The sequence below is a fragment of the Mauremys mutica genome, chromosome 1, assembly GCF_020497125.1.
Source record: "Mauremys mutica isolate MM-2020 ecotype Southern chromosome 1, ASM2049712v1, whole genome shotgun sequence".
NCBI lineage: Eukaryota > Metazoa > Chordata > Testudines > Geoemydidae > Mauremys > Mauremys mutica.
In genome coordinates this window covers 63,080,359-63,106,386 of record NC_059072.1, presented here as the reverse complement: position 1 = coordinate 63,106,386, position 26,028 = coordinate 63,080,359, and the positions used below count along the sequence as shown (strand labels likewise).

The window sequence follows — 26,028 nt, the reverse complement described above, 5'->3', positions numbered from 1 at the left end:
AGGAGGTTGTGAAGGTTAGGACTATAACAAGGTTTAAAAGATAACTGGATAAATTCATGGAGGTTAAGTCCATTAATGGCTATTAGCCAGGATGGGTAAGGAATGTCTCTAGTCTCTGTTTGTCAGAGGGTGGGGATGGATGGCAGAAGAGAGATCACTTGATCATTACCTGTTAGGTTCACTCCCTCTGGGGCACCTGGCATTGGCCACTGTCAGTAGACAGGATACTGGACTAGATGGACCATTGGTCTGACCCAGTACAGTCAATCTTATGTTCTAAGATGGACTCTGCCGTTCCCCATACTTTTTTTTCCTGTTCCTAACTTACCAGATCAATAAGCGACCTGTTACAAGTTAACTCTGCTCCTGCTGCTAACCAGGTTGCAATCAAATTAATCACCTGCTTCAGAAATGGTAAAAGTCAGCATCCAGATATTCTTATTTATGTGCATAAAAATTCAACAATGTAAAATTCCATTGTCATCAGTGGCACAAGTAACATCTATTTCAAGTAAGTCTTGCATCAACACGTATAGCAAGTCACTCTATAGTATTATACCATGCACAATCCCATACACTGCAATCACTGTGCACACGGTTAATGACTCAATACAGGTCACATAATACACACCATATTTTTACTCTTACATTGCACCACAGAATACATATGTCACATGATCATGTCACGTAGAAATCATTAGCACAGCTACCTATTAATTTACATAGAATTTGCCAGATATGCCACAAATAGAATATGAAGGTTGATGTTTGCAATTAGATGGGATTAGTTCAACAAAGCAAAGAGCTTTCCACATTCTTAACTTCTTTATATGCGAGTATATCAAAGTAATAAATAATCCTACCAAGTTTGTATGGGTTTTAGATAAATTTTGCTCTCTGATTAACATCATCCTTCAGAATGTACTTAAACAGTATGAAAAAGGAGATGCCCTGTATATTAAATACTATGGTTTTCCTTTAAATCTTTTCTAAAGTGGTGAGTTGTAATCCAGTGCACGTGCTACCAAAAAACGGTAATAAGAGGACATGCGCTGCAATAAAGGTTACTACCTAACAACTTGGTATGAATATTGCAAAGACAGCTTAACATAAGAAGCTTAACGTCCCCACTTTTTCACTAAAAACAAAAAACTAAATCCAGAAGTTTTTAACTCAACACCTAATCCTGTTGCCATGTAAGTCTATGGCCAAGTTATCATTAACTTACATGGGATTCACACACGGAAATACAGTACACCTACGATTAGATCAATACAAAGCCTTAATAAACAGGAGTAACCACAGTAGCTGTGGACAACAGAGAGTAATTATCAGTACTGTACTGAAACATGCGCTAAATAAAAAAAAGTTACTCAAGAAAATTCAGACAAAAATTTAAAAAGTAAATCATTTTCATATAAATTTTCCACAGAAAAGATTTCACTTTTTTCTTTTTTGGGAGAAAAAAATCAAAAACTCTGAGTTTTTGAATGAAAACCAAGAATTTCTATTTGGAATTGCTGCCACAGTGCCTCATGCCCCCATTCTCCTGTATGGGTTGGGCTCTCTGGCCAGACTACATCTCTCATAGAATGTCAGGGTTGGAAAGGACCTCAGGAGGCCATCTAGTCCAACCCGCTGCTCAAAGCAGGACGAATCCCCAGACAGATTTTTGCCCCATATCCCTAAACGGCCCCCTCAAGAATTGAACTCACAACCCTGGATTTAGCAGGCCAATGCTCAAACCACTGAGCTATCCCTTCCCCACCTGGACTACATCTCTCATGATGCATCATCATCTCCCCTCTTGCTGTTCCATCATGGTACATCATGGGAGATGTAGTCCAGGTGGGGAATCTGACCCATAAAATAGAATGAGGGCATGAGTCACCCAAACCACAACTCTCATGAGGTACCACAGCGCTATTTCTGAATACACATTTTTTGATTTACAGAGATTTTTTTTTTTGACAAAAACACATGAAAATAAACAAACGTCAAAATGTTCTCTAGAAAGCAGAATGGTTTTTTGAGAAGTTTTATTTTGGTGAAAACCTAATTTCCTGTTGGGAAAGAGTTTCAATGGAAAATTTTCAGCCAGTACTACTTAAAACTTAGTAACTAATGAGGCGAATAAACACACAAAAAAAGACAGAAAAACATTATGGAAAAGTAGTTATTACACATGCTCTGTACCTCATATAAAAACATACATCCAATTGGTTTTAGAACATTTACTTTTATTGTTGTACACCTTTCTGAAGAGGAATTACTTCATTTTAAAAAAGGGTAATGTCTTACCAAATGTCATTTTCAACAGTTACGCAGTGTGGAATTTTCAAAGCTGTCTAGGAAAGAGGGGGAAAGAGAACAAGACCAGTCTTTGAAATCCTCAGACTTCCCCCCGCCCCAACTTTAAGTTAAAAAATGGCCAAATTACTTTTTCAGAAACTACACCAAGCCTAACAATGTCTGTTAATGAAACCCTATTGACTATGAAACAGATGAAATGCTAACACACTGTAAGTACATCAACCCTATTGTAAGTGCAACCTTGAAGCAAAGGGCAGTGAACTTGATAAACACACACACACACACACACACACGGTAACTATAAAATACTCCCACATGGGTGGGGATATTTTACACTTGCCATTTCTTCTGAACTAGACATGGAGGAACTGCTATTGCTTTTACTCCAGCAGACTGCTTATATGCATAGGTTTCAGAGTGGTAGCCGTGTTAGTCTGTATCAGCAAAAACAAAGAGTCTTTGTGGCACCTGTTAGTCTCTAAGGTGCCACAAGGGCGCCTTGTTGTTTATATACAGGCACCCAGATTCCTCTCCTGCACACTATGTGAGGTTTGCTACAAAAAGCACGTGACTATTTAACTTATCCAAATACAAGGTTGTACAGGACACTCGCTCTTCAAAACTCTGCTGCATTTTGTCGACTTTACAGAAAAGCAATTCTCAGTTCTTCACAGGGGGAAAAAATGCACAGGATGTCACTTGTCCCAAAGCAACTAAAACCTACCATGTGGTAGGAAATTTGTGTGTGGATCTATGTGTGTATGCGCCTCTTGACAATGCTGAAATAACTGCAACAGCAACAGAAAAGTGCTTTGCTGAATTTAGGCCTGAGTGAAGTACGTGCTTAACTTGAAGCATGTGCTTATAGTTCCATTCAAGTCAATAGGACTTAAGCAAGGGCTTAAGCTCTTTGCTGAACTGGAGCCTTACAGAGGAAAATTATAGCTACATGGATATTGCTTTGCAAATGCTCTTATTTCAAATTTGCTACACAAATTCTACCATTTTTACCCTCAAATAGAAATTGAGCATATAAAATGAGGGACAAATTCTGGCCTTACTTACATCCTGTGCAACCCCACTGATGTCATTCCAGAGTTACTTTGCTATGAATTAAAGCAGAATTTAGTCCAGATTCTTGGATGTAAGGCAAGGGGATTTGTCCACCGCAATTATATCTTTATGACACTTAAATTGCTTAGATTGGCTCCTAAGGATACTGCTACGAGTCTATGCTGCATTACAGATCTGTTGCCTCACCTCAAATCCTCTTCTAATATGTTTACCCAGAACTGTTAATCCATACCAGCGTTAATGGTTTTTGCACATTGTGACAAGATATTTTTCCAAGTAGTATCCATTTCAACTTTCCTTTTCTCATACATGTATATACAGTATTGTGTGCATCTCTGTGTGTCTCTGCATCTGTGTCTTAAACTCCAGCCATCAGTGAGTTTTTGCATCTCTTCCTACCTCTGGCTGCCCTGATACTGTTTATACCGACAGATGTACAGCAGAAAAGAAGATTAGCAGGACAGGGTTCCCCTCTTCCCCATTAAGACAGTTATTAGAGGTTACTATTTACCTTTGTTTTCACTAATTCAGATGTCCCTGTGGCCTACTCATTCTGTCTATAGTAGGTGCACTAAGAGGGTGTGACGATGCGGTTCTGGCGGGACCCAACTGAGAGTGCCAAATCAGGACCAATTGCTCAAACAGGGCAGTCACAGCCCTAGGCTGGGGTTTTTCCACCTCTAAGGCAAACCAAACCAGCCAGCCAAAGAGGACTCTGGTCTCACCCCACTGGCTAACCACAAGTCACACAAGCAATTTCCTTAGACACTCCAGTCTCCCAGTATCACCACCAGTGCATTCGTCCTGGGGATGAACGGTTATGAAAACCAACACCCCAATAAAAGAAAAAGGTTCTCTCGATCCCAAAGGACCAAGCCCCAGACCCAGGTCAATATGCACATCAGATCTTACCCTCAAATCACACTGTTGCCAATCCTTTAGAATCTAAAATCTAAAGGTTTATTTACAAAGGGAAAAAGGTAGAGATGAGAGGTAGAATTGGTTAAATGGAATCAATTACATACAGTAATGGCAAAGTTCTTAGTTCAGGCTTGCAGCAGTGATGGAGTAAACTGCAGGTTCAAATCAACTCTCTGGAACATCCCCCGCTGGGATGGGTCGTTCAGTCCTTTGTGCAGAGCTTCAGGTTGTAGCAAAGTCCTTCCAGAGGTAAGAAGCAGGATTGAAGACAAGATGGAGATGATGCATCAGCCTTATATAGGCTTTTCCAGGTGTAAGAACCTCTTTGTCCCCACTGTGGAAAATTACAGCAAAATGGAGTCTGGAGTCACATGGGCCAGTCCCTGCATACTTCGCTGAGGGCATGCCTGCCTTCTCTCCATGGGTCAATTGTGTAGCTGATGGTCCTTAATGGGCCATCAAGCAGGCTAAGCAGAGCTAACACCAACTTGTCTGGGATATCACTCAGAAGCACATCACCAACTTGAAATACAGACAATATAGAGCCTATATACATAACTTTAACTAAAAATGATATATGCACACAGACAGCATAATCATAACCAGCAACCCATAACCTGGTCTTAGACACCTTATATGACCCCCTTTACCTAAGATTTGGTGCCACTACAGGACCTCGGTTGCAATCCATGTTCTATATGGTCCCAATTTATATCAATAACGTCACAGAGGGACACATCCAACACTCCTACTGATGGCTGGACACTGAGTCTTGTAGACTAGAAAACAAAGTTCAGAGGACAATTCTGAACTTTAACCATATGTTACCACCTGGCAAATTATAGTGGAACACTGAAATCTATATGTCTAACCATACAGATATACTGTACACTTCTGACAACTTATGAACTCTTCAGCACAATAAGTCTAGTTACTGTATTTGAACATTTAGATATATCAAACCAAAGGTTTTCTGTAACTGAACAAGACATGTCAGTGCATGGTTGGTGTACATGACTATCACCAGCCTGAAATTTCTAACAAATTCTATAGCACATAAGTTGGGCTCTGCATGGGTTTGCTCAAACAGATCAGATTTCAGGAGACGGGCCTACGTGTATTGATATGGTAGCAGGAAAGCAAAGTAAAAGGATAACATTTTAGTCACCCCGCTTGCACGCCATCCTTTCTCCATGCCCTGTTCTTCTATCTACAATATCACTACACGGAAGTACGCCATGACATCTTTAATTTGATTTGCTGAGTGTAACAGCACAGGTTAGATGTTCCAGTAACTCAAACCACCTTAAGGACATTACATTCATCTCCTACCAGCAAGCAAAATATTTAAGACACAATTTTGGAACTTCTATCTCATTTCTGGAGTTCAGGTATTGACATTAGATAAGCCCCAAAAATACAACCGCATGAATATCAGACCCCAACTGTGATCATGCTCAGCTTATAGTAAGCCACTTGCAATAATTCTGCTATGTACAAAAAGAGAACGCCTAAATGTATGTTAAGACATTTTGATTGAAAAGTACTGTGTGGGCTTCTGAGATTGTTACAAAAGCATGGGTGGGTAATGATTTAATGCTAAAGCACATCAACCTTGCTCTAAGGCAAGCAACATGCACCTAAACTCCACACCAGTCTGCCCAGTGATAGAAACAAAAAAAGATACAAACATTAACCTCAAAAAGGTTTGCTCCATTAGTGATGTTGGCAGACAGTGTCACTATATATGTAAAAAAGCTCTCTTAAAACTTTCAGCATCTCCTTTCCCAGCATTGGTATGGAGAGAAAGTAAGTGGTTGGAGTGCACTGCCTCCTGTTGGATAAAACAAGAGCAGTATGGACAGCAACTGATTTTTATCTAGGGTTTTATACTAAGTTCATCACAATAGGGTAAAAGGTCTCTCTTGACTTTCAATTTTTTTAGCTGTAAGAAAGAATGTTTATAGCATAATATCCCCTGACTGCCAAAAGAATTATAAAAAGAATAAACCACATTACTGGATATTTTTAGTTTTACTTTAATAAACTTCATGACTGCTTGTCAAACAAGTCTAACCTTTCTGGGTAAAAAGAAAATCTAAAAATAGAATCCTCATTTGTTCTAATAATCAGGGGAGATGTTTTCTCCAGTTAATGTTACTGAGCAGAAACTCCATGGGATTCTGTAGAAAGGGTCACAATGGCCAACTGTGTGAAACTCAGCCTAATGGTGGACATTAAGGTATAAAGCCAGCACCAGATTCATAATGTAGACAGTGCAGAGGAAGAAACCACAACTTGACTCTTGGGAAGGGCAAGAGAGGCCATGGATGCCTGTACCTCTAAGAGGAAAAAGGAGGAAAAGAATGGAGAAGTGGGACAAGGAAGACTAAGGCAAGACGTAGGGAATGATGATTTGCCGGGGGGGGAGGGGGGGCGGAGAGGGAGGGAAAGGAATATCGGAGACTGACGGAAAGAAATGGAAAACACCCGTGTACACTTCACAAGGACCTATGAAGTGGATTAAAAGTGCAACGAGAAAACCTTCAAAACGTCAAGCAAGTTGTAACCAAATATGGCTGTCTGCATGAGTATGGAGAAAGCCTTAAACAATATCTCGGAGATATGAACTGTCCCAGGCATTTCAATGGAGTGCTACATTAGATTCCAGTGAGGATACTTTAAACGCCGACACTGTTAACTATTTCACCAGCTATCAAAGCCTGTAAGAAAAGCAAGGAAGTATAATGAAGATCTACATCGGCATTGCCCAAAATGGGGGAATGCAAAGGATTAGCTGGGGAAGGAGAAGGCACAGAACAGTGGTTCTCAAACTTTTGTACTGGTGACCCCTTTCACATAGCAAGCCTCTGAGTGTGACCTCCCTGTATAAATTAAAAACACTTTTTATATATTTAACACCATTATAAATGCTGGCAGCAAAGCAAGGTTTGGGGTGCAGGCTGACAGCTTGCGAGCCCCCCTGTAATAACCTCGTGACCCCCTGAGGGGTCCACCCCCAGTTTGAGAACCCCTGGCATAGAAGATGTATAAAGGAAGATCTGTAGGCCTCTAACAACATGACAGGTTGGCAGACATGATTGTGTTTTCCTGAAGAAGGAGCTCAACTTTCAAAAGTTTGAGAAACATTGCACAGGGAATGGAAGAGCCACACAGACTAGATCATATAAAGCTGTAAGACCTGATATTGCAGAGACTTACACACTGGAATAACTTCACATACTAATAGTCTCAATCTCCGGACCCAACTTTCTACAGTTCTTCCCATTTCATCTAGAAAACATATAACAGTGATACAAGGAGCTACAGTAGTCCAGGCCCTCCTGGATATTTATGTAGTCTAGTCTCTCCACAGTTCCGCCTCCTGTCTCTGTATTACTGATACCACAGAAGATAAAAGAAAGCACAGAAAAAAGTAATATCCCCTTCCATGGGCCACAATGTGGCACGAAGCAAGCTGCATTTTGAGCACCCTACCATAACAATGAAAACATATTTTCTTCCCAGCTTAATTTCCCTTTTGATAAGATGACTGATGTAATTTGAAAAATGTATATAATTAGTTTGACCATTAAACACTTTAATTTACTTAGAAATCTTGTTTAAGCTACTGTGTTGTTTGCATAACAACCCCTTGGAAGCTTAGTAGTGATTTCATTTTACTTTATATCAAAACTTTGTTTTCTTCCAGCATGCAGTTTTACAAGTGATAGGCTGATGGAATTTGGAAAAGTTATTTATTCTAAAAGAAAAGCATTAAAGCTTTTGTTTTGGGAAGGAAAAAAGCCATACAGGTGAATAATGATACGGACATGGCATCCAAGCTGGGATTTACCACCTCCAAGAGTGCCCCTTTAACTGCATCATGTCATATAGGTAGGACCATTAATTGCAATCTGTACTACATGAAACGGAACATGCTTCTTATTTATAGAGTACCAACACCATGACAGGCACTTGACAGACTGCTATGAAGACAAGATCCCTGCCCTGAAGAGAGTGCGCTCAAACTCAGCAACAGCAATGTGATACAACAAATAGTGTTTCATCTCACATTATTTTAATTTCAATACTTCTATTTAGATTTTTTTTAAGGTGGGAAAATGAAAAAAAAGGAGACATAATAACCTGTTACCTTGGTTTTAAAAAACTCCACTGAAGACATTACATTTTATAAAGCTATAAAGAGAGGCCATTATGAGTTTTTAAATTTCTAACCCAGAAGTGGTTTCATTTAATTTCTCTTGTTATGCAATTTAATTCCTGTTGTTATGGTGGGCAGACCATTAGCTCCAGGACAAAAACTCAATAGTCCACTAATTATACAGATTAACTGATCTTTGCTTCCAATTCCTTTCTCCCTGCCCACTCAGCAACTTAAACATGACCTAAAGATCCAATGTGAGTGCTGATTTCTTTAGACAGATAAAAGAAGCCTGCAAGCCAATACGTCTCGCTCTGCATGCAAAGCTGTAAGCTAAAAGTTTTCACTCGTTCTTTTGGGTGGGTGTGTATGGAGAGGTGTGGAGGTGTAAAACAAAGTTAAGATGGCGTACTTAAATTGGTTATATTTAAATATGAGTACCACTGGTTAATCTTAGACCAGGGGGAAAAAAAACAACACTTCAAAATTACAGTGTGTGCCTTTGAAAAAAGACACAGGAACACCAACTGCCCTCTAGCTATCAGGGGATTTACCATGCATTTTTGACTAAGCCTCAAACCCAAACCAAAGTAACATCCTCATATATACACAAAGAGTCTTATTATGACAGCTTCCCTTCCAAGGAAAAGAATCTTTCAGTAGTCACATGACCATTGAAATCTATGTTCAGTTAAAAAAAAGGAGCACCAATGCAACTGATAATAAGCATAAGCTTTGTGACTAGAAATATTTAGCTGAGTATTTCTGAGACTGCAGAGTCACTGATATAGCTGAATTCTATTTCAGGCTGCCCAATAGCAAAGTCTCACTGTTTGTACTCTGTGACAACGTGTTGTTGCACTACCAAGCATCATTACTGGATTAGACACTAGAAGTGCTACTAGGTGAAACATTTATTGCTGGTAAGAGCTTTTAATGTTAGACACAAGGGCAAACGCTGTCTAGCCTTACTACAGCTGGCTGTATTTTAAAGAAACCTTATTGAGGTTGCAGGAACAAACCATCCCGATGTGTAGGAAGAAAAGTAAATATGGCAGGCAACCAGCTTGGCTTAACAGTGAAATCCTTGCTCGTCTTAAACACAAAAAAACAGCTTACAAGAAGTGGAAGATTGGACAAATAACCAGGGAGGAGTATAAAAGTATTGCTCAGGCATGCAGGAGTGAAATTAGGAAGGCCAAATCACGCTTGGAGTTGCAGCTAGCCGGAGATGTTAGGAGTAACAAGTAGGGTTTCTTCAGATATGTTAGCAACAAGAAGAAAGTCAAGGAAAGTGTGGGCCCCTTGCTGAATGAGGGAGGGAACCTAGTGACAGAGGATGTGGAGAAAGCTAGTGTACTCAATGCTTTTTTTGCCTCTGTCTTCACAGACAAGGTCAGCTCCCAGACAGCTGCACCCTGCAGCACGGTATGGGGAGGAGGTGACCAGCTCTCTGTGGGGAAAGAAGTAGTTTGGGACTATTTAGAAAAGCTGGATGAGCACCAAGTCCATGGGGCCGGATGCGCTGCATCCGAGGGTGCTAAAGGAGTTGGCCGACGAGATTGCAGAGCCATTGGCCATTATCTTTGAAAAATCATGGCGATCGGGCAAGGTCCCGGATGACTGGAAAAAGGCTAATGTAGTGCCCATCTTTAAAAAAGGGAAGAAGGAAGATCCAGGGAACTACAGGCCAGTCAGTCTCACCTCAGTCCCTGGAAAAATCATGGAACAGGTCCTCAAGGAATCAATTCTGAACCACTTAAAGGAGGGGAAAGTGATCAGGAACAGTCAGCATGGATTCACCAAGGGCAAGTCATGCCTGACTAACCTAATTGCCTTCTATGATGAGATAACCGGCTCTGTGGATGAGGGGAAAGCAGTGGATGTGCTATTTCTGGACTTTAACAAAGCTTTTGATACAGTCTCCCACAGTATTCTTGCCAGCAAGTTAAAGAAATATGGGCTGGATGAATGGACGGTAAGATGGATAGAAAACTGGCTAGATGGTTGGGCTCAACGGGTACTGATCAATGGTTCCATGTCTAGTTGGCAGCCGGTATCAAGTGGGGTGCCCCAAGGGTCGGTGCTGGGGCCGGTTTTATTCAATATCTTCATTAACGATCTGGAGGATGGTGTGCACTGCACCCTTAGCAAGTTTGCAGATGACACTAAACTGGGAGGAGTGGTTGATACGCTGGAGGGTAGGGATAGGATACAGAGGGACCTAGACAAATTAGAGGATTGGGCCAAAAGAAATATGAGGAGGTTCAACAAGGACAAGTGCAGAGTCCTGCACTTAGGACGGAAGAATCCCATGCACTGCTACAGACTAGGGACCGAATGGCTGGGCAGCAGTTCTGCAGAAAAGGACCTAGGGGTTACGGTGGACGAAAAGCTGAATATGAGTCAACAGTGTGCCCTTGTTGCCAAGAAGGCTAATGGCATTTTGGGTTGTATAAGTAGGGGCATTTCCAGCAGATCGAGGGATGTGATCATTCCCCTCTATTCAGCACAGGCCTCATCTGGAGTACTGTGTCCAGTTTTGGGCCCCACACTACAAGAAGGATGTGGATAAATTGGAGAGAGTCCAGCGGAGGGCAACAAAAATGATTAGAGGGCTGGAACACATGACTTATGAGGAGAGGCTGAGGGAACTGGGATTGTTTAGCCTGCAGAAGAGAAGAATGAGGGGGGATTTGATAGCTGCTTTCAACTACCTGAAAGGGGGTTCCAAAGAGGATGGATCTAGACTGTTCTCAGTGGTAGAAGATGACAGAACAAGGAGTAATGGTCTCAAGTTGCAGTGGGGGAGGTTTAGGTTGGATATTAAGAAAAACTTTTTCACTAGTTGGGTGGTGAAGAACTGGAATGGGTTACCTAGGGAGGTGGTGGAATCTTCTTCCTTAGAGGTTTTTAAGGTCAGGCTTGACAAAGCCCTGGCTGGGATGATTTAGTTGGGTTTGGTCCTGCTTTGAGCAGGGGGTTGGACTAGATGACCTCCTGAGGTCCCTTCCAACCCTGAGATTCTATGATTCTATGTGAATAATCTTCAATAGGAAGACTCATATGAGCCAAGTTTTGAAGGGGCATAGCTTGCAGGCACAGGGCCTAGAACTGCTAACAACATAGGAGAGGATGATGAACAGCAGCAAGAAGGAGTAGTAAGAAAGTGAAAAGGAATACAAACTAAAGGCAAGTCTACACTACAAAATTACGTTGACCTAAGTTACATCGACGTACAGCCACTGCAGGTTGAAGTGTTCTCCTACAGAATATTATAAAAAAAACTGTTTATTATAAAAACCTGTAGGAGAACACTTCAACCTCCCTGGCCACACAATAGCAGATCTTAAGGTGGCCATCCTGCAGCAAAAAAACTTCAGGACCAGACTTCAGAGAGAAACTGCTGAGCTTCAGTTCATCTGCAAATTTGACACCATCAGCTCAGGATTAAACAAAGACTGTGAATGGCTAGCCAACTACAAAACCAGTTTCTCCTCCCTTGGTTTTCACACCTTAACTGCTAGAACAGGGCCTCATCCTCCCTGATAGAGATAACAAGGTTAGTTCAAGCTTGCTTCTTGCTTGCATATATATATACCTGCCCCTGGTAATTTCCACTACTTGCATCCAACGAAGTGGGAATTCACCCATGAAAGCTCATGCTCTAAAAAGTCTGTTAGTCTATAAGGTGCCACAGGATTCTTTGCTGCTTTTAAAGTTTACTATAGACTGTTTGACCCCTACTTTGCATCTTTCATGGGACACTGCAGCCACTTGACATTTTTTAATTGAATCCTGGTACTGGTAGAGGTGAGTTGCTGCTGCTTCATTTTCAAACCTCCAAACTTTCAGTATTTTGAACTCATAAGACTAGGGTACACCTAGTTAATGAAATATTTATTTGATAACACCCAAGTACTGACCATTTAGCAGAGTTAAAAAAAAAACTGTTTCAGTTCTGAGTCTATCTTGTATTACTAAACAAGACACTTTACATTTCTCATATCCTCGCTCCCCGTCAAAAGGCTGAAATGGTCCTTACCTCAATTCAACTCATGCTTGCTGGGCTCAAAACAAACGTACAGAGCCACACTACAACTAAAAGGAAAGCGGGAAATGGAAAGCTGAGAGCATGATTACTCACTACCAGGAAAACGAGATTTTTATCTCAACATCTAGGCTCCATAACTTTGTTTTCACACTGAAGAATTTTGAGTTTATCTAAGTTTTTATAAGATTGTCCATTAGCCTGGTATCTGGTTGCCTACCACAAAAAGTAAACCACAAAAGTATCAAAAAAAATTAAACTCCCAATTAAAATATTTGTTAAACTAAATTAATTATCAATCTAGTGTCAGTGTGCTCACTCTGGGTAGCACTCTTGCTTCTAAGCCAGACCAGAGAGCTCAAGTCCCAGTTTTAACAACATATCCAGTGTTATATCTGTTAAGCACTATTAGGGGCTGCCACACTATTAAAACTGGTGTCTTTTCGCTACACGTATTGTATATTAAAGATTCCAAGACATTTCCCCAAATGGAGTAAGGATCTGGCCAACATTCCCTTTCTCAGTAAGCATTATTTCATATCCAGACTGTGTGAATTATTGCTGAGTACTTAATGATGCCACGTTGCTATCCGAGCATCAGTATCTGAAGTGTCTGTAATGCACTTTGGGACAGCTAAAGCATGGAAGTCAGTAAACAAAATCTATTTTTATTTCATTTCAATTCAATATCTAGAAGGAAAATCTGCCATACTGCCATTTATAGAACATGCCTCCGGGGCTAACACTAAAGAAAACAAGTTGTCAAGTCACACCTTAGTCTAACAGATTGGATTAAAAAGAGAACTGCAACACATTTAATAAATTAACCGTTGAGACCCCAAGTCACTAAACACAATCTGCATGCTGTTTTAAATTACTGATTATGGCTCATCTGTAACAGAATATTTGAAAACCTTTATTTCAGTACTGTATATCCACCTTAATCCAGGGGGGTAGAGGGTTTACTGGGAGGGAAGGGGTTGGGTTTGGAACGGTGCAGAGGAGGTGTCAGTGTTACCTCGGGAGATGAGGATGCCTCATTACCATCTAAGGCAGAATAAGGAGACAGAAGCTCCTGATTTCGGTGCCTGGAATATGTTACCCACTCTTGTCGGCTACCAGGGAAACCTGGAGCTGGGTTAACGCCTATTCAGGTTTTGTGGCTGTTCCACGGCATCCATGCAACAGTTACTAACACGGCAGGACCGAGCAGCGGAGTCGGACCGGACCCTGGCCCTGACCGGGGCGATCCGGATCAGGCTGTGCATGCACTAAACCAGCCTTACACGGAGGAGCTTATTCCACAGATCCCCTAAAGTCCATTTTCTAAATCGGGGCGTGGGGGTGGCCCAGTAAGGACCGAGGGCAAATATTCCCTGTCCCCAAAGGGGAAAGGAGCTTCGCTGGGGTGAAAAAACATCGGCAACTTCTGCTGCTGCCTCACAGCCGGGCCCGGGACACGTGGAGGCCTGAAATCAGGCAGCCGGGGTGGGGGGGGGGATCAGCGCCCGGCGAGCGGCTACCCGGCGGGGGGAGGCAGCCTGGAGCGGGACGAGCCAGGGCACAGCCCGAGGATCTGGTCCCGCCTCGGGCCAGCCGGCAGCACATGCGGCCCGCGCGCCGGGGGGAGAGGCCGGGGCTGCCCCGGCCCGGGGACGTTGCACTCACTTGCAGCTCGGGCCTGGCTTTGGCCGGGGGCCTCCCGAAGAAGGAGGTGCGGGCGGTGAAGAACTCCTCGGACTCCTCCTCCTCCAGGCTGCTGTAGCCGCTGCTCATGCTGCTCCTCCAGGGCAGCGTCAGCGGCCGCCGCTGCTGTTGCAGGGGCCCGCAGGCGGAGACCCCCTTCCCCGCCGCCGCATGGGGGCCCGCTGCGCTCCCTCCCAAGGCCTCCGGGACGCGGGAGCAACAGCTGATGCGGCTGCAGCCGCCGGCTCCCGCCTGCCCAGCCTCCCTGCAGCACAAGTTCACACGGGGCAGCACAGCCCAAAGGGGAGCTCCGGCTACAGCGCCGCCCTCGCCCCTGCCTCCTCCCCCGGCAGCAGGGACTGGCCCGACGGCCGGCAGCGCCCCCGCCTCGCAGGAGGGGGCGGGTGGTGCAATACAAACAGCCCGGAAGCCCCCGGCGCCTCTCCCTGCTCACCTTGGGCTGGGATGGACTTTAGTCCCCGAACAGCAGGTGAGCTGGGCGGAGACACCGTCTCCTGCAGAGCCGGCGCTGAGCAGTTCGCTTGTATGCAACTAGCTCCACATCCAGCCCTCGCCAAACCTTTGTTATGGCGTCTGGGGTGAGAGTGGGATCGGTAACGGGGAAGGAAAAAGACAGCGCAGTGGGAGGGCCAGTTTGATGGCTCAAAGCCCCCCATCTTCAGTGCGTTGATTACTTACCTTGTGCCAATAAGCTGCCAGCCAGGTATTTGAGCAGGAAGAGCAAAGACAGAGAGACCCTGCCCTTCTCTAAGAGCTGCTCTGCCCTCAAACTAGCACCCAGGCAACAAAAACCATTTTAACACCCTCCACTTGTTATTTCAGGCACAGTCTGGGTGTACACATACTCTTCTTCGGAAATACATGTGGCTTATGTTTCTGTCTCTCTAACCAACAGGGTTACAACAAAACTGCAAACCCAAAGCCTGTGACTGCCAGATGCTGGGGGACTGGATGACGGGATGGATCACTCCATAATTGCCCTGTTCTGTTTATTCCCTTTGAAGCATCTGGCATTGGCCACTGTCTAATGACAGGATACTGGGCTAGATGGGCCATTGGTCTGACCCAGTGTGGCCGTTCTTATGTAGCTTGTCAGTTTTACTTCAATTTAGTTTAAAGCAATTTTCCAATTTAAGCAAAATCAAACAGTGTTATTCCCCAAGAAGAATGTCCACCCCCAGACTGGCACTGTGGTAACAAAAGGTGTGAATTAAAACTGATTTAGCTATGTTGGGGCAAGTCTGTGTTTACACCAGCTCTCAGATAGGGGGTAGGATATCTGTCTTCACACATCTTCAAAGTGTCTGGCTCTTGGCACAATATAAATATCAATTAACTTGGCGTTTTGGGATCCTTGCACCAACAAACTGTCCATCCACACACATTGGTTGCTTCCTTCCCCATTACTGACTAGCCCTAGAGTATTCTACTCCAGGATAGACCAGTCCTAAAGCAAGATGCACCTAAACAACAGAGATCAGGGAACCCACAACCAACAAAGCAATTAGGCGTAAGAATTAGTAACTGTCTTGCTGGGTCTACAACTTTTGTTTAGTTGTTTTTAAAAGTTCTCTCCTTGAAGGGATGATAGGAGATACAGGCCTTTGGAAGGAGTGATATTTAAGGAGAGACCTGAAGAAGGAGCGGATGAAGGGATGGCAATCAAGCTGGAAATTTCAACTACAGCATTGGCAAAGGTGTGGAGGCAGGAGTAGGAGGCCCAAAGGAGAGCAGTTATTTGTATGGCTTAGTTGGGGCAAGAGTGAAAAGAGATCAGTGCAGAGAAGTAGGCTGATGGTTACTAGATTTTTTTTAAATTTTCCATTTCCATCATTCTCCACTGTCTTTGCAAATGGCCTCATCCATTTCACGTAGCTCTCAATTTCCCCACAGAGACATTTAAGTGGGACTGTTCTCCAGAAAACTCTGCAAAAGAAACAAAAGATCCCAGATTTTCCCCCAACTATATCATATATTTGATCTTTTTTTAAAAAAAGGTTTTGAAGGCACACTGAGCTGTGAGTTACACTTGCACCAACACTTTGATCTTCCTCCTCCACCCACCTCAAGTGCACTTTTCCTCCAAGTCTTTTTGCCCCCTTCCAAATGGAATTCATTTGACCTAAATCTTCCTCCAGTGCTTTTCATTTGCTTATTGGGCATTGGATTGGGTCCTGCACAGACTACCAGGCACAGATTTTTTCTTACTCCACCCTGACAAGCTTTACCAATTAGTTAACCAAAAAAAGTAATAGTGCATACTGAAAACAAAGATCCACAGTTGGAAGATATACTTACTGATAACTCTGCTGGAAGCAGGTTTGTTTTTGTGCAGAATTAATGAAGTGTTATCTGAACATAATGACATTAGAAGTCAAGGAACATGGCAAAGATTTAAACAACACTTACAAGCACTATGCAGCATAAAGTTAGCTAGTGTTTGTGAAACAGATGTATAGAGCTGTATAAATGCTGCAATAAGTGGAAAAGGAAGGAGGCAAAGGGGGTGAATATCCATCTAGGAAAGCTCAGTTCAAATATAGAATATTTTTCTATGGCAGAAGTGCTAGATGGTCAAGTGATTCCCAAGGTCAGATGGAACAAGTGTCACAGCCCATGTAATCAACCAGAACTCCTGCTGGTTTCTGTTTGCTTAATGAACTGTCTTTACTAACCATATATTTTCTCTTGAACAACAATAGCAAATCATAATATAATTATTGGGTCATATTCTAGAGTGCATTGGCTGTCAATCAGTCACAGAAAGAAAGAAAAACTAAATCTGCTGAGAAATAAGTCTGGCAATCCATTGTTGTGATCATTTGAGTAACTGGCAAAAGGACAATAGATAATGGAGAACACATTTTAAAAAATTAAACAGAATTGAATCCAAATAATACTACAGATACCCACGTAAGAGGACTAGAGAACAACATTCTTTAAAAAAAGCATAGTGTCTATAGAAATCTAATTTTAAAATAGGTTTTTAAACTACTGCCCTTCTAAGGTCAAAATAAGTTAAAAAGTTTGTGAACCAAATAATACATCTGTGACCAGAAATAGTAACAGGCATACAGTGTTCTAGAACAATGTTCTCATGAATAATCATTAATATAAAGCAAGTGCAGGAAAAGATGAACTTTGTATAATACAACTGCATGTATTTTACACAAAGAACAAGATGAATATTTTCCATTATAGGTAGAGCTAACCTGCAGCCTTATACTTGCATCAAAGATTTGAAAGTTCACTTTATTGAAATGCAACACCAGGTTCAGCTTCATAAACGCTGCACAGTTAAAGCTGAGATTTTCCTTATAACAGGAAAACAAACATGAACATTTTGACTAACCTGGCAAGGACTCCGAATTGTCAAACATAATTTCATGAAGTCAGATATCTAATATAATAAAAGTGGACTGTTCTTTAGAGTCTAGTGACTTCATTATGTAAACATTTTTTGTTTGCTTGCATTAAAGTATTAGTTTATTCATCACTGATAAAAAAAACTCTGTGGAGTTTACATCAGTTCCAGCAATAACTGTGTTCTGTTTGCTCTTGCTTTCTGTGTCAGATGATTTAAGAGTGTGTAATCTCATCAAAAAGGAACTTTATCAGACACTCACTGGCCAGTTGGGGTGGCCTAGTAATAGTGCTCTGCACCAACCAGGCAGAAGACCCAGCTCCATAAACCAGTCCCAGTCTTTTCTCTTGCTCACGAGGCTGGAGTATGGGAAAGGTACTGGGCCCTTGGAAGCAAGGAAGTAAAAGATGGGGTGAGGAGTAGGCTTAGAGGGTCCTACATTGTTTAAAATGACTGAGCCTCTAGCTAAACAACAAAACAATCGGAAGGACAGCAGAGTTTTAAGCATATACATGACTTTGACACTGAAGATAATAGGTCTGATCCTGTGCTGCATCCTTAGATTCTAGGCTGCTCAAAAGTCCAAAACAGTCCCTGGCAATCTCCCAAGAGCTATGTTACAGCCCATAATCTCCATATTGCACTGTCCTACAGGCCCACTCCCTCCCCAACTCTCCTGCACAATATCTATGCCAAGGCCTGTGAGAGGGTGTAGCATTGGACCACTTCTGGTGGCTCTATACCATGCCTGTGTCAGAGGAATCCTTCCTCAGTTCTTTTTAGTGCTTGCTCCGTTCTCTGCCCAAGTGACATATGGGGGGGCAGAGTAGGGGACAGAGCCTGTCCAATAGGGACTACTGTGCATAAAGTTACACATGTGCTTAAGTCTTTGAAGGATCAGGTTAATGTCTCCTAAAAGGTGTAAAGCAGGTGACAAGAGAGAGAACCCTAGGGCACTGAAAGGACTCCCAAAAAGCAAACCCTTCACCATAAAACACCTCCCCAAAAATTCTGCTCCTGACATTTAGAAAGCTAAAAATATAGTTTAATGAAGGAAAATCCATAAGCACATGTTCAGCAAGATACCATTGAGCTAAGGAAGAGAAGGAATTGATGAGCTGCAAAAATCAGAGGCAATCAAAGTAAATTCATTCCCAAAATTAAAGAGAGCTCTGAGGCATGTCATTGATTGCATTATAAAAGTGACTGAGGAAAGATGAATTTGTTAGTTTCCTGCAATGTTGATTATAAATATAATATCTGTGATTCATACTGGAAACCACTGTATGTTATTACAACATACACATTTCTAAAATATTGGTTTATAAGGATGCTAATAATTTCAATAGGATATAATTCTGAAAGTTAATTTTATTGTAAATAGTATTACAGCTAGTCTGCAATCAGCATTCTGAAATACTGAGAATTGTAAATTAGAGGGTTGCTAATAAAATAGGAAAAGCTTTGAACAGGGAGTTAATCCTTCCTGCCAAATGAAAAAGATTCAGGTTCAGATTTTATCAACCTGATAGTCATTCAACTGGTAACAGAGCACAGATAAACTGTTACAAAACTGCTGGGTATCCTGATTTTTCTTCAAAACTTAAAAAAGCCAAATATTTATATCCTCTAAATTCTGTATCACAAAGCATCTTATTGTCTTTTCTTGTGAGGTATGCTAAGAAATCCCATATAGTATTAATTGGTAATGGAGACTGATTTAATGTTTGGGTCTCTGTCTTGTAACTTTAAATAGTGTTTGGTATATCTTGTGTACCCAGATATCATGGCTGAAATACATAATAATGAATAATAAATAACAATAGTTAGTAAAACTCTCCTTTCACAAAGTTGTTGAATGCTGCTGAGCCCCTCTGATCAGTTGTCATCCAATAGTCTTTGTTCAGTGCTGATACCACTGAAACACCATCTATATTTTCCCTTCTTTTATCAAGATTCACACTTTCAGTAAAACACAGAAATTTCCATAATGATTAAACTATAACAGTGATAGAGGCTCTATGTGAAAATACAACTTTAAAAAATGTATTCTATAATAATGTGTACATAAAACAGAAACAAAAGTTCTTCTGCTTTTTACACTTTTCCTAATTGTTAACAGTAGGCAAGAGTATTTGGAGAATAAAAATGAACCAGACCTTCTGTTTTAAGTATAGACACCACAACTGTGGAAGCTTGCATGCTTATGAATACCAGGAAAATGCCAGTCCTAATATACTATAACTGCAATTTGATTCCCAGCATTTGTCTTGAAACCAGTAAATAAATGAGAGGTGGGGCCTTCCAGTCAGGCAATCAAGTCAGCAGTGTGATTTCTAAGGCGAAGAAAAAGAGATCCTCTTGTTACACTTTACATGTGTCATTTTTTCTATTTAATTACAAACTTGCTTAGAGGTGCAGTGGAAACTTTCTAGAGATCATCCACACTGCAGCTTGGAATTTAGAGTATTATTTTAATAACCAGTATTGGAAACTGTTGATTAACACAGTGACAAGAGAAGGGAGTATAACTTTTGATTGGACCTAACTTTTTTAAAAGCCAGTTGTTGAAAGCCATTGTCTAGCCTTTTCCACTCACCCTCAACCACCATTTAAAAAAAAAAAAGTTTGAGGTCATCCTATCAACAATTCATGAAATTGAATTGCATCCTCAGAAGGAAATGATGCTGTCACTATCCTGACATTGGTCATCAACAACTCTGTATCTCTGTGATGTTGTGCTGAAAGTCATCCTGTGGAGGTCCTCCTGATAATCCTCTACTGAGAATACCTCCTGTACCTAGGTGGAGTAGGGCATTCCTTATGATGGATTGTCTGTTTGTTCATTTACAAAATTCAGTTTACCAGTTGCTAAAACAAATTAATGATAGTTTTCTGTACTTCTACAGCACAGCTATAAGGGCAAAATTTTCAAGACTTTCAATGAGACTTAGGTACCTTTGAAAATTTTACCCTAATTCTAATTTTGCTTTAGCCAGGGCTCACCAACTCACGCCATATTTGGAAGCCAACATTTACAAATGTATTCCATCTCCTGCTCACCATACAAAAGTGTTCTCATCCTACCAAAGAGGATGAGGGTAGAAGTGGAGTGGATGACGGAGGGTCAAAATGGGGTAAATACAGTGAACAAAACACACAAAGGAAGTATTATGCCAAAGAAAAACCAAATCAGATAGGTAACATGTTAAAGAGAAAGTTTTAGGAAGAAAGAGAAAGTACTGACAAAAGATGTATCAAGATACAGAAGGAAACATAGAGATAGGAAAAAGCAAAGAAAGAAAAGGGAAATATATTATTAAAATAAATTAAAGACTGATGCATACAGTGTCTTGAACTCACATTTTAATGGATTTAAGATCAATTTCCTGCCTTTGAGCTGATGGCAGGGGGATACCCAAATCACAAGTTTTGACCTACTCATACACTACAGATGACATTCATCTTTTTAAAAAGCTGACAGGAATGTCTGAGATTGCTGTAAGAGTTCCCTTGTACCCGTTCACTCCTGAGTCTTGTCTACAGTATCCACTGGCGGAGCTCCATTGGTGGGGAATCATGAACTCTAATTTTCTTAGCCTAGAGACTCATCCCTAGACAGCAGAAAAGAGCAGGGAAGAAAGGAGGGAAATGTCTTTACATTAATGAGTTGCCCAGCAGAGCTAAAGCCATTACACTGCTCAGGCACTGATGAAAGGAGGCTTCCTGCTTTTGTACAGCTCTGATTCTCCTCTACTTTCCATCACTCAGCCCTAGCAATAGGCACAGCAGCAAGAACAGAGAACAAGGAAAATCCAAGATTCTCACAAATTACATAGGTCAGGAGCCCTCGCCAATATCAAGGGAGTGGAGGGACTAGGATGAGTTACTCTGGACTACCTCCTAGACAGAGCACATGGTGCTAGCAGCTTCCCCCACCACACTGAGATAACAGCCTTCTCCTACTGCCACCTATAGTGGTGTAGCTGTGCTGAAGTTTCAGAATTCAAACCTTGATGATTATGCAACAGAATTCACCTTTCCCTGAAAAGGCGCACCTCTCTTCATCCAGAAATTATGTACAAAAACTTACATCAGAAAAGAATATAGATTGCAATGACGAGCAGTCAAAAACTAGGAAATGCTAGATTTCAAGTTGCTTGTGCATCTTTAATTCAGAATCAGCCCCATCATGATTCAGTTTTTAATTACATGATCACATACTGTTTTCCACAGGGCCCCTGCCTTATTCAGTCTATAGGTACAGCCAAGGGGTCAATTTAAGGTTGCACTGGCATCTGTAAATCTGGCATTTCCTAATTTTTGACTGTGTCTCTTTGCAACCTAAACAACTGTTTTCACATAAAAGCGACAAAGAATCCTTTGGCACCTTATAGACTAACAGAAGTATTGGAGCATGAGCTTTCGTGGGTGAATACATGCGTCTGATGAAGTGGGTATTCACCCACGAAAGCTTATGCTCCAATACTTCTGTTAGTCTATAAGGTGCCACAGGACCCTTTGTCACTTTTTACAGATCCAGACTAACACGGCTACCCCCCGATACTTGTTTTCACATATGCTTTTTAAAAGGAATAACTAATAGTTTAATTATTAGCTCTATACTGTTAGATTTACAGAATTCATAATATATCTGAGTTAGGTGCCTTCTATTGCATTCCCTGCCTATAATTTTAAAATGAAAAAAAACAAAAACCTTAAAATTGTATTTATGTCACATATAATTTCCTTGTGTTTTAAAACAGAAGAGGAAAGCATGGTCTTATTAATGTTAATATTTAAATGATCCATATCTGTATTATGCTTTGAAGGTCACACCTCATTGATGGGAAAGGGTTGGAGTACAGAGAATGTATAACTTTACTCTGGAGACTCTAATTTTTCCCACCCATGTGCGGAATGAACTTTGTTATGTGCACCAAGATGGAGGTGATGTGTAACACATCACCTCCATCTTGGTGCACATAACAAAATTCATGTAGTGAGGGTGGGGCCGAGGGGTTCGGAGTGGTGGTGGGGGCTCAGGGCTGGGGCAGATGGTTGGGATGCAGGGGTGTGAGGGCTCCAGCTGGAGATGCAGGCTCAGAGGTGGGGCTGGGGATGAGGGGCTCAGGGCTGGGGCAGAAGGTTGGGTGCAGGGGGTGAGGGCTCCGGCTGGGGATGCAGGCTCTGGGATGGGGCCGGGGATGACGGGTTTGGGGTGCAGAAGGATACTCCGGGGCTACTGCAGGGAAAGAGGACTCCCCCTCAGCCCTCTCTGCCCGCAGCAGCACCTGGGCTTGGGGGGAGAGGCGCCTCTCCCTGCCACGGCAGCTCTTGGGCAGGGGCCACAGGATAGGCGCCCATCCCCCAGCCTTGCAGGTCCGGGCCAGGGCTGACTTCGGGCTGGTGGAGGGGTGCCCCAGTAGCAGCTGGTCCGGGCGCCCCAGCCGCGGCAGGTTCAGGGTTGGGTTAATTTGGGGCCAGGGGAGCAGCGCCCCTCCCCAAACCTGCCCCAGAAGGGAATTTTCAAATTGCTTGTAAGAATCTTTATCCAAATGTGATCATGGACAAACTCCAAAAGAAGAACTATTTACATTTGTGCATTTCAGAATTCAGATGTTTTTGAGTTCTGTGTCGAAAGGGGGGGGGTGTTTCTCTTTTAAACATACAGTGAACACCGTTTATATTTCAGCACTGCATATCCAAAATGGTGGACAGATTTTCCTCAAACTTTTTTTTTTTAATTCACTGTTCAGCTAAGATCAAGTGTGGAAAATATTATACCCCAAAGGACAATTTTTTTGGAAGTCTGTGAATGAGTGAGAGCAGGCACTTCTAACTCAAATTGCTTCAAAGCCATATAAACTATAGCATGTGCTTTACACTGAAATGTTATGTTTTCCAGATGAAAGCTAACTGCCATTAAAAGGGGAATTGTTGTATGTGAATTGCACTATAAAATTAAATAGGCACAAAAGTCTGCACTAACTAGCTGTTTACTTCTGTGTTTTACTACACCACATAAGTTACAATCAGAGGAAGGAAACTCATAGGAGGTCTGAAGGTTTTTAATTGTTCTAGAGTGCAGATGGTTTGAATCACAGTGAATTGACATAGCTCAAGGTCAAAATTTTGAGTGCTAATAACTGCTTGAGTAAGTGATTTTAGCTTGTTTACACCTCTTCTGGGAAAGAGCTTTTCCAACCACTTTTATTGGCTTTGTTAGTTACTTTGAAGAAGAGCTCTGTGAAGTTTGAAAGCTTGTCTCTTTCACCAACATAAGTTGGTCCAATAAGAGAGAGGACCTCACCCACCTTGTCACTGTGAAAATAGTGCTCGAGTTGACAAACATCGCCATAGCAGAAAATGAAATTTAATGAGCAAAGATGCCAAAGACATTTTCTTTACTACTTGTACCACTGCAGTAGCAAGGTTTGCAGTGGTAAATCTTGCTACTACATTTTCACAGTTTGTTTTAACATACTTTCTTCTCCAGGTCCTGGCATTCTCATTGCCAGTATAAAACCAGGCTTTCTGCTGACATCTCTGCACCCATTACACTTGGTTCACAGTTCTGAAGTCTTCTTTGCAACCATAGAGCTAAAGACTTAATTAAAAAAAGTAAGTGAGATTCCAGCAAACAAGATAGCAACGTAAGAGAGGTACCAGTACCATGTACCAGCTGAATGTGAGCCCTACCCTGCTGGCTACCATTATGTGTTAATGATAGTAGTATTACCAATCAAAGCATTCAAAAATCATAAGTCAGTCCTCAAAAAACAAAACAAATCCCACTCAGCCCCACCCCCCATGATTTTGGCTTAAAAGTTTTTTTCTTCTCTTGTTGTTGGACTTAAGTTCCAACTCTCCTGGAATGTTATAGGGGCAAGTTGTATGTCCAGGACTATTAAGCAATCAATAAATGATTATAATGTGCATGTCCATTTGAGGCCTTCAAAGTATTTCATAAAACATTAATTTGGCCTTGCAATACCACTGTGAAGTACCTAAAGAAAAAATAATACTGCATGTTCAGCTGTTTGCACAAAGCCATCTTGTTTATGTTTGGACTTAAGAGTCCTTTAACAAATTTGTCACACCTTGAAAGCTCAGTTTTTACATGAAAACTGAACTTCTTAGCAAAACCCTGCACAATTTTTAATGAAAATATTTAGCCCTTGTGGCAACTTTAGTAGGGCTGTAGGTCTTACATGGAGTCTTACTTCCATCCTCATCACAAAGCATCCCTCTGTGTGTATTCAGTATGGACAAGCCTCTGATGTGGCATTCTCTCTTGCCCAAGTACTTGTTCTTAGGGCAGCCTCTGGCTACAACATGGTTTAGAAGAGCTGCCTTCACTTGCATGTAGTCCTGATGAACTGCATCCAGGGCCCAGTAGGTGGAGGAAGTTTCCTTACTTACGTATGGCCCCAGCTGTTGAAGTCACTGAATATCCTTTTGAAGGTGACCAGAAAAGTCTCCAGCTCATTCTCAGGCCCTGTTTTCTTCAGTGGTCCTGTCACTAAAGATGGTATTGAGCCAGCATTAGCTAATCCCTTCATAGGCCTGCTTTCTCAAAAATGCCAAGCTGCTAGCTCCTCCTCTTCAGGACCGACAGTATATACAATCCATGTGGCAGGTACTTTTCCATCCTTCTTGGGAAATTTATTCACTCCATCTTCTTGTTGGGGGTGTGGTGTATTTACAACATCATCTGCCTAAAAACCATCTTTACAGGGTCCTTTTAAGATAGCTTCAGGAGCCAATGGCTGTGTATTCTTTGGTTTAATTCTTCATGTGTAACATTCTAAGAGTCACATCCTCTTGTCAGTGTAAATGCCTGAGCCACCAGGTATCAGTCTCTGCCAAAGTGAAACAGACAGATGGGAGTGGAGCAAATATTGAACTGTCTATAGCAACCTTGGCAGCAGATTCTGCAGGGCACTTATCAAATTTATTTTCAGCACACTTTGCATTTTGGAAGCAGCCATCACTGAATGACCATGGTGAAAATGTGGGAGAGTGGGGAAGGGGAATGCTTTTGAAAAGAATCCATTTCCTAATCAAAACAAGAAAGAAGGAGGGTTTTCCCAAATCTGGCACTGACAGCCTATCTGTGACAGGGAGATAATTCCTGGAAGTAACTAGAGTGAAACTGCCAAAACTAGAAGGGAGTTGGCAAAATTTAGCTTTTTTTTCCCTTTCCTTATTGTAGCCAAAAAACACAGGTGCCTTAAAAGAAATGAAAGTGCACGGAAGAGTGCAGAATGACCAGGAAATATTACTCTTGCAGCTTTTGCTATAACATAGCCTAATGGACCTCTTTGTGAAATGCTGCTGTAGCACATTGTGTAATGGGTAGATGTCAGTTATTCTTAAAGTTACAAAGGTTTTGGGAAGGGTGAGGTGCAGGCTTACATTCCTGACATA

At 41.9% G+C, this 26,028-nt stretch overlaps 2 protein-coding genes across 2 annotated transcripts in view; both read right to left on the bottom strand.

Moving 5' to 3' along the window:
* RASSF3 (Ras association domain family member 3) overlaps positions 1 to 14,515 on the bottom strand; it is a 69,025-nt gene extending 54,510 nt beyond the window's left edge. The window contains exon 1 of the mRNA XM_045033168.1: positions 14,193 to 14,515. Coding sequence (XP_044889103.1) covers positions 14,193 to 14,300 — 108 coding nt within the window. The 5' untranslated portion in view covers positions 14,301 to 14,515. The remainder of the gene's footprint in view (positions 1 to 14,192) is intronic.
* A 9,832-nt stretch (positions 14,516 to 24,347) lies between these two features.
* Positions 24,348 to 26,028, bottom strand: part of LOC123378174 (ras association domain-containing protein 5-like) — a 69,849-nt gene continuing 68,168 nt past the window's right edge. Inside the window, exon 3 of the mRNA XM_045031710.1 lies at positions 24,348 to 25,460. Within this exon, the coding sequence (XP_044887645.1) occupies positions 25,413 to 25,460 (48 nt within the window). The 3' untranslated portion in view covers positions 24,348 to 25,412. The remainder of the gene's footprint in view (positions 25,461 to 26,028) is intronic.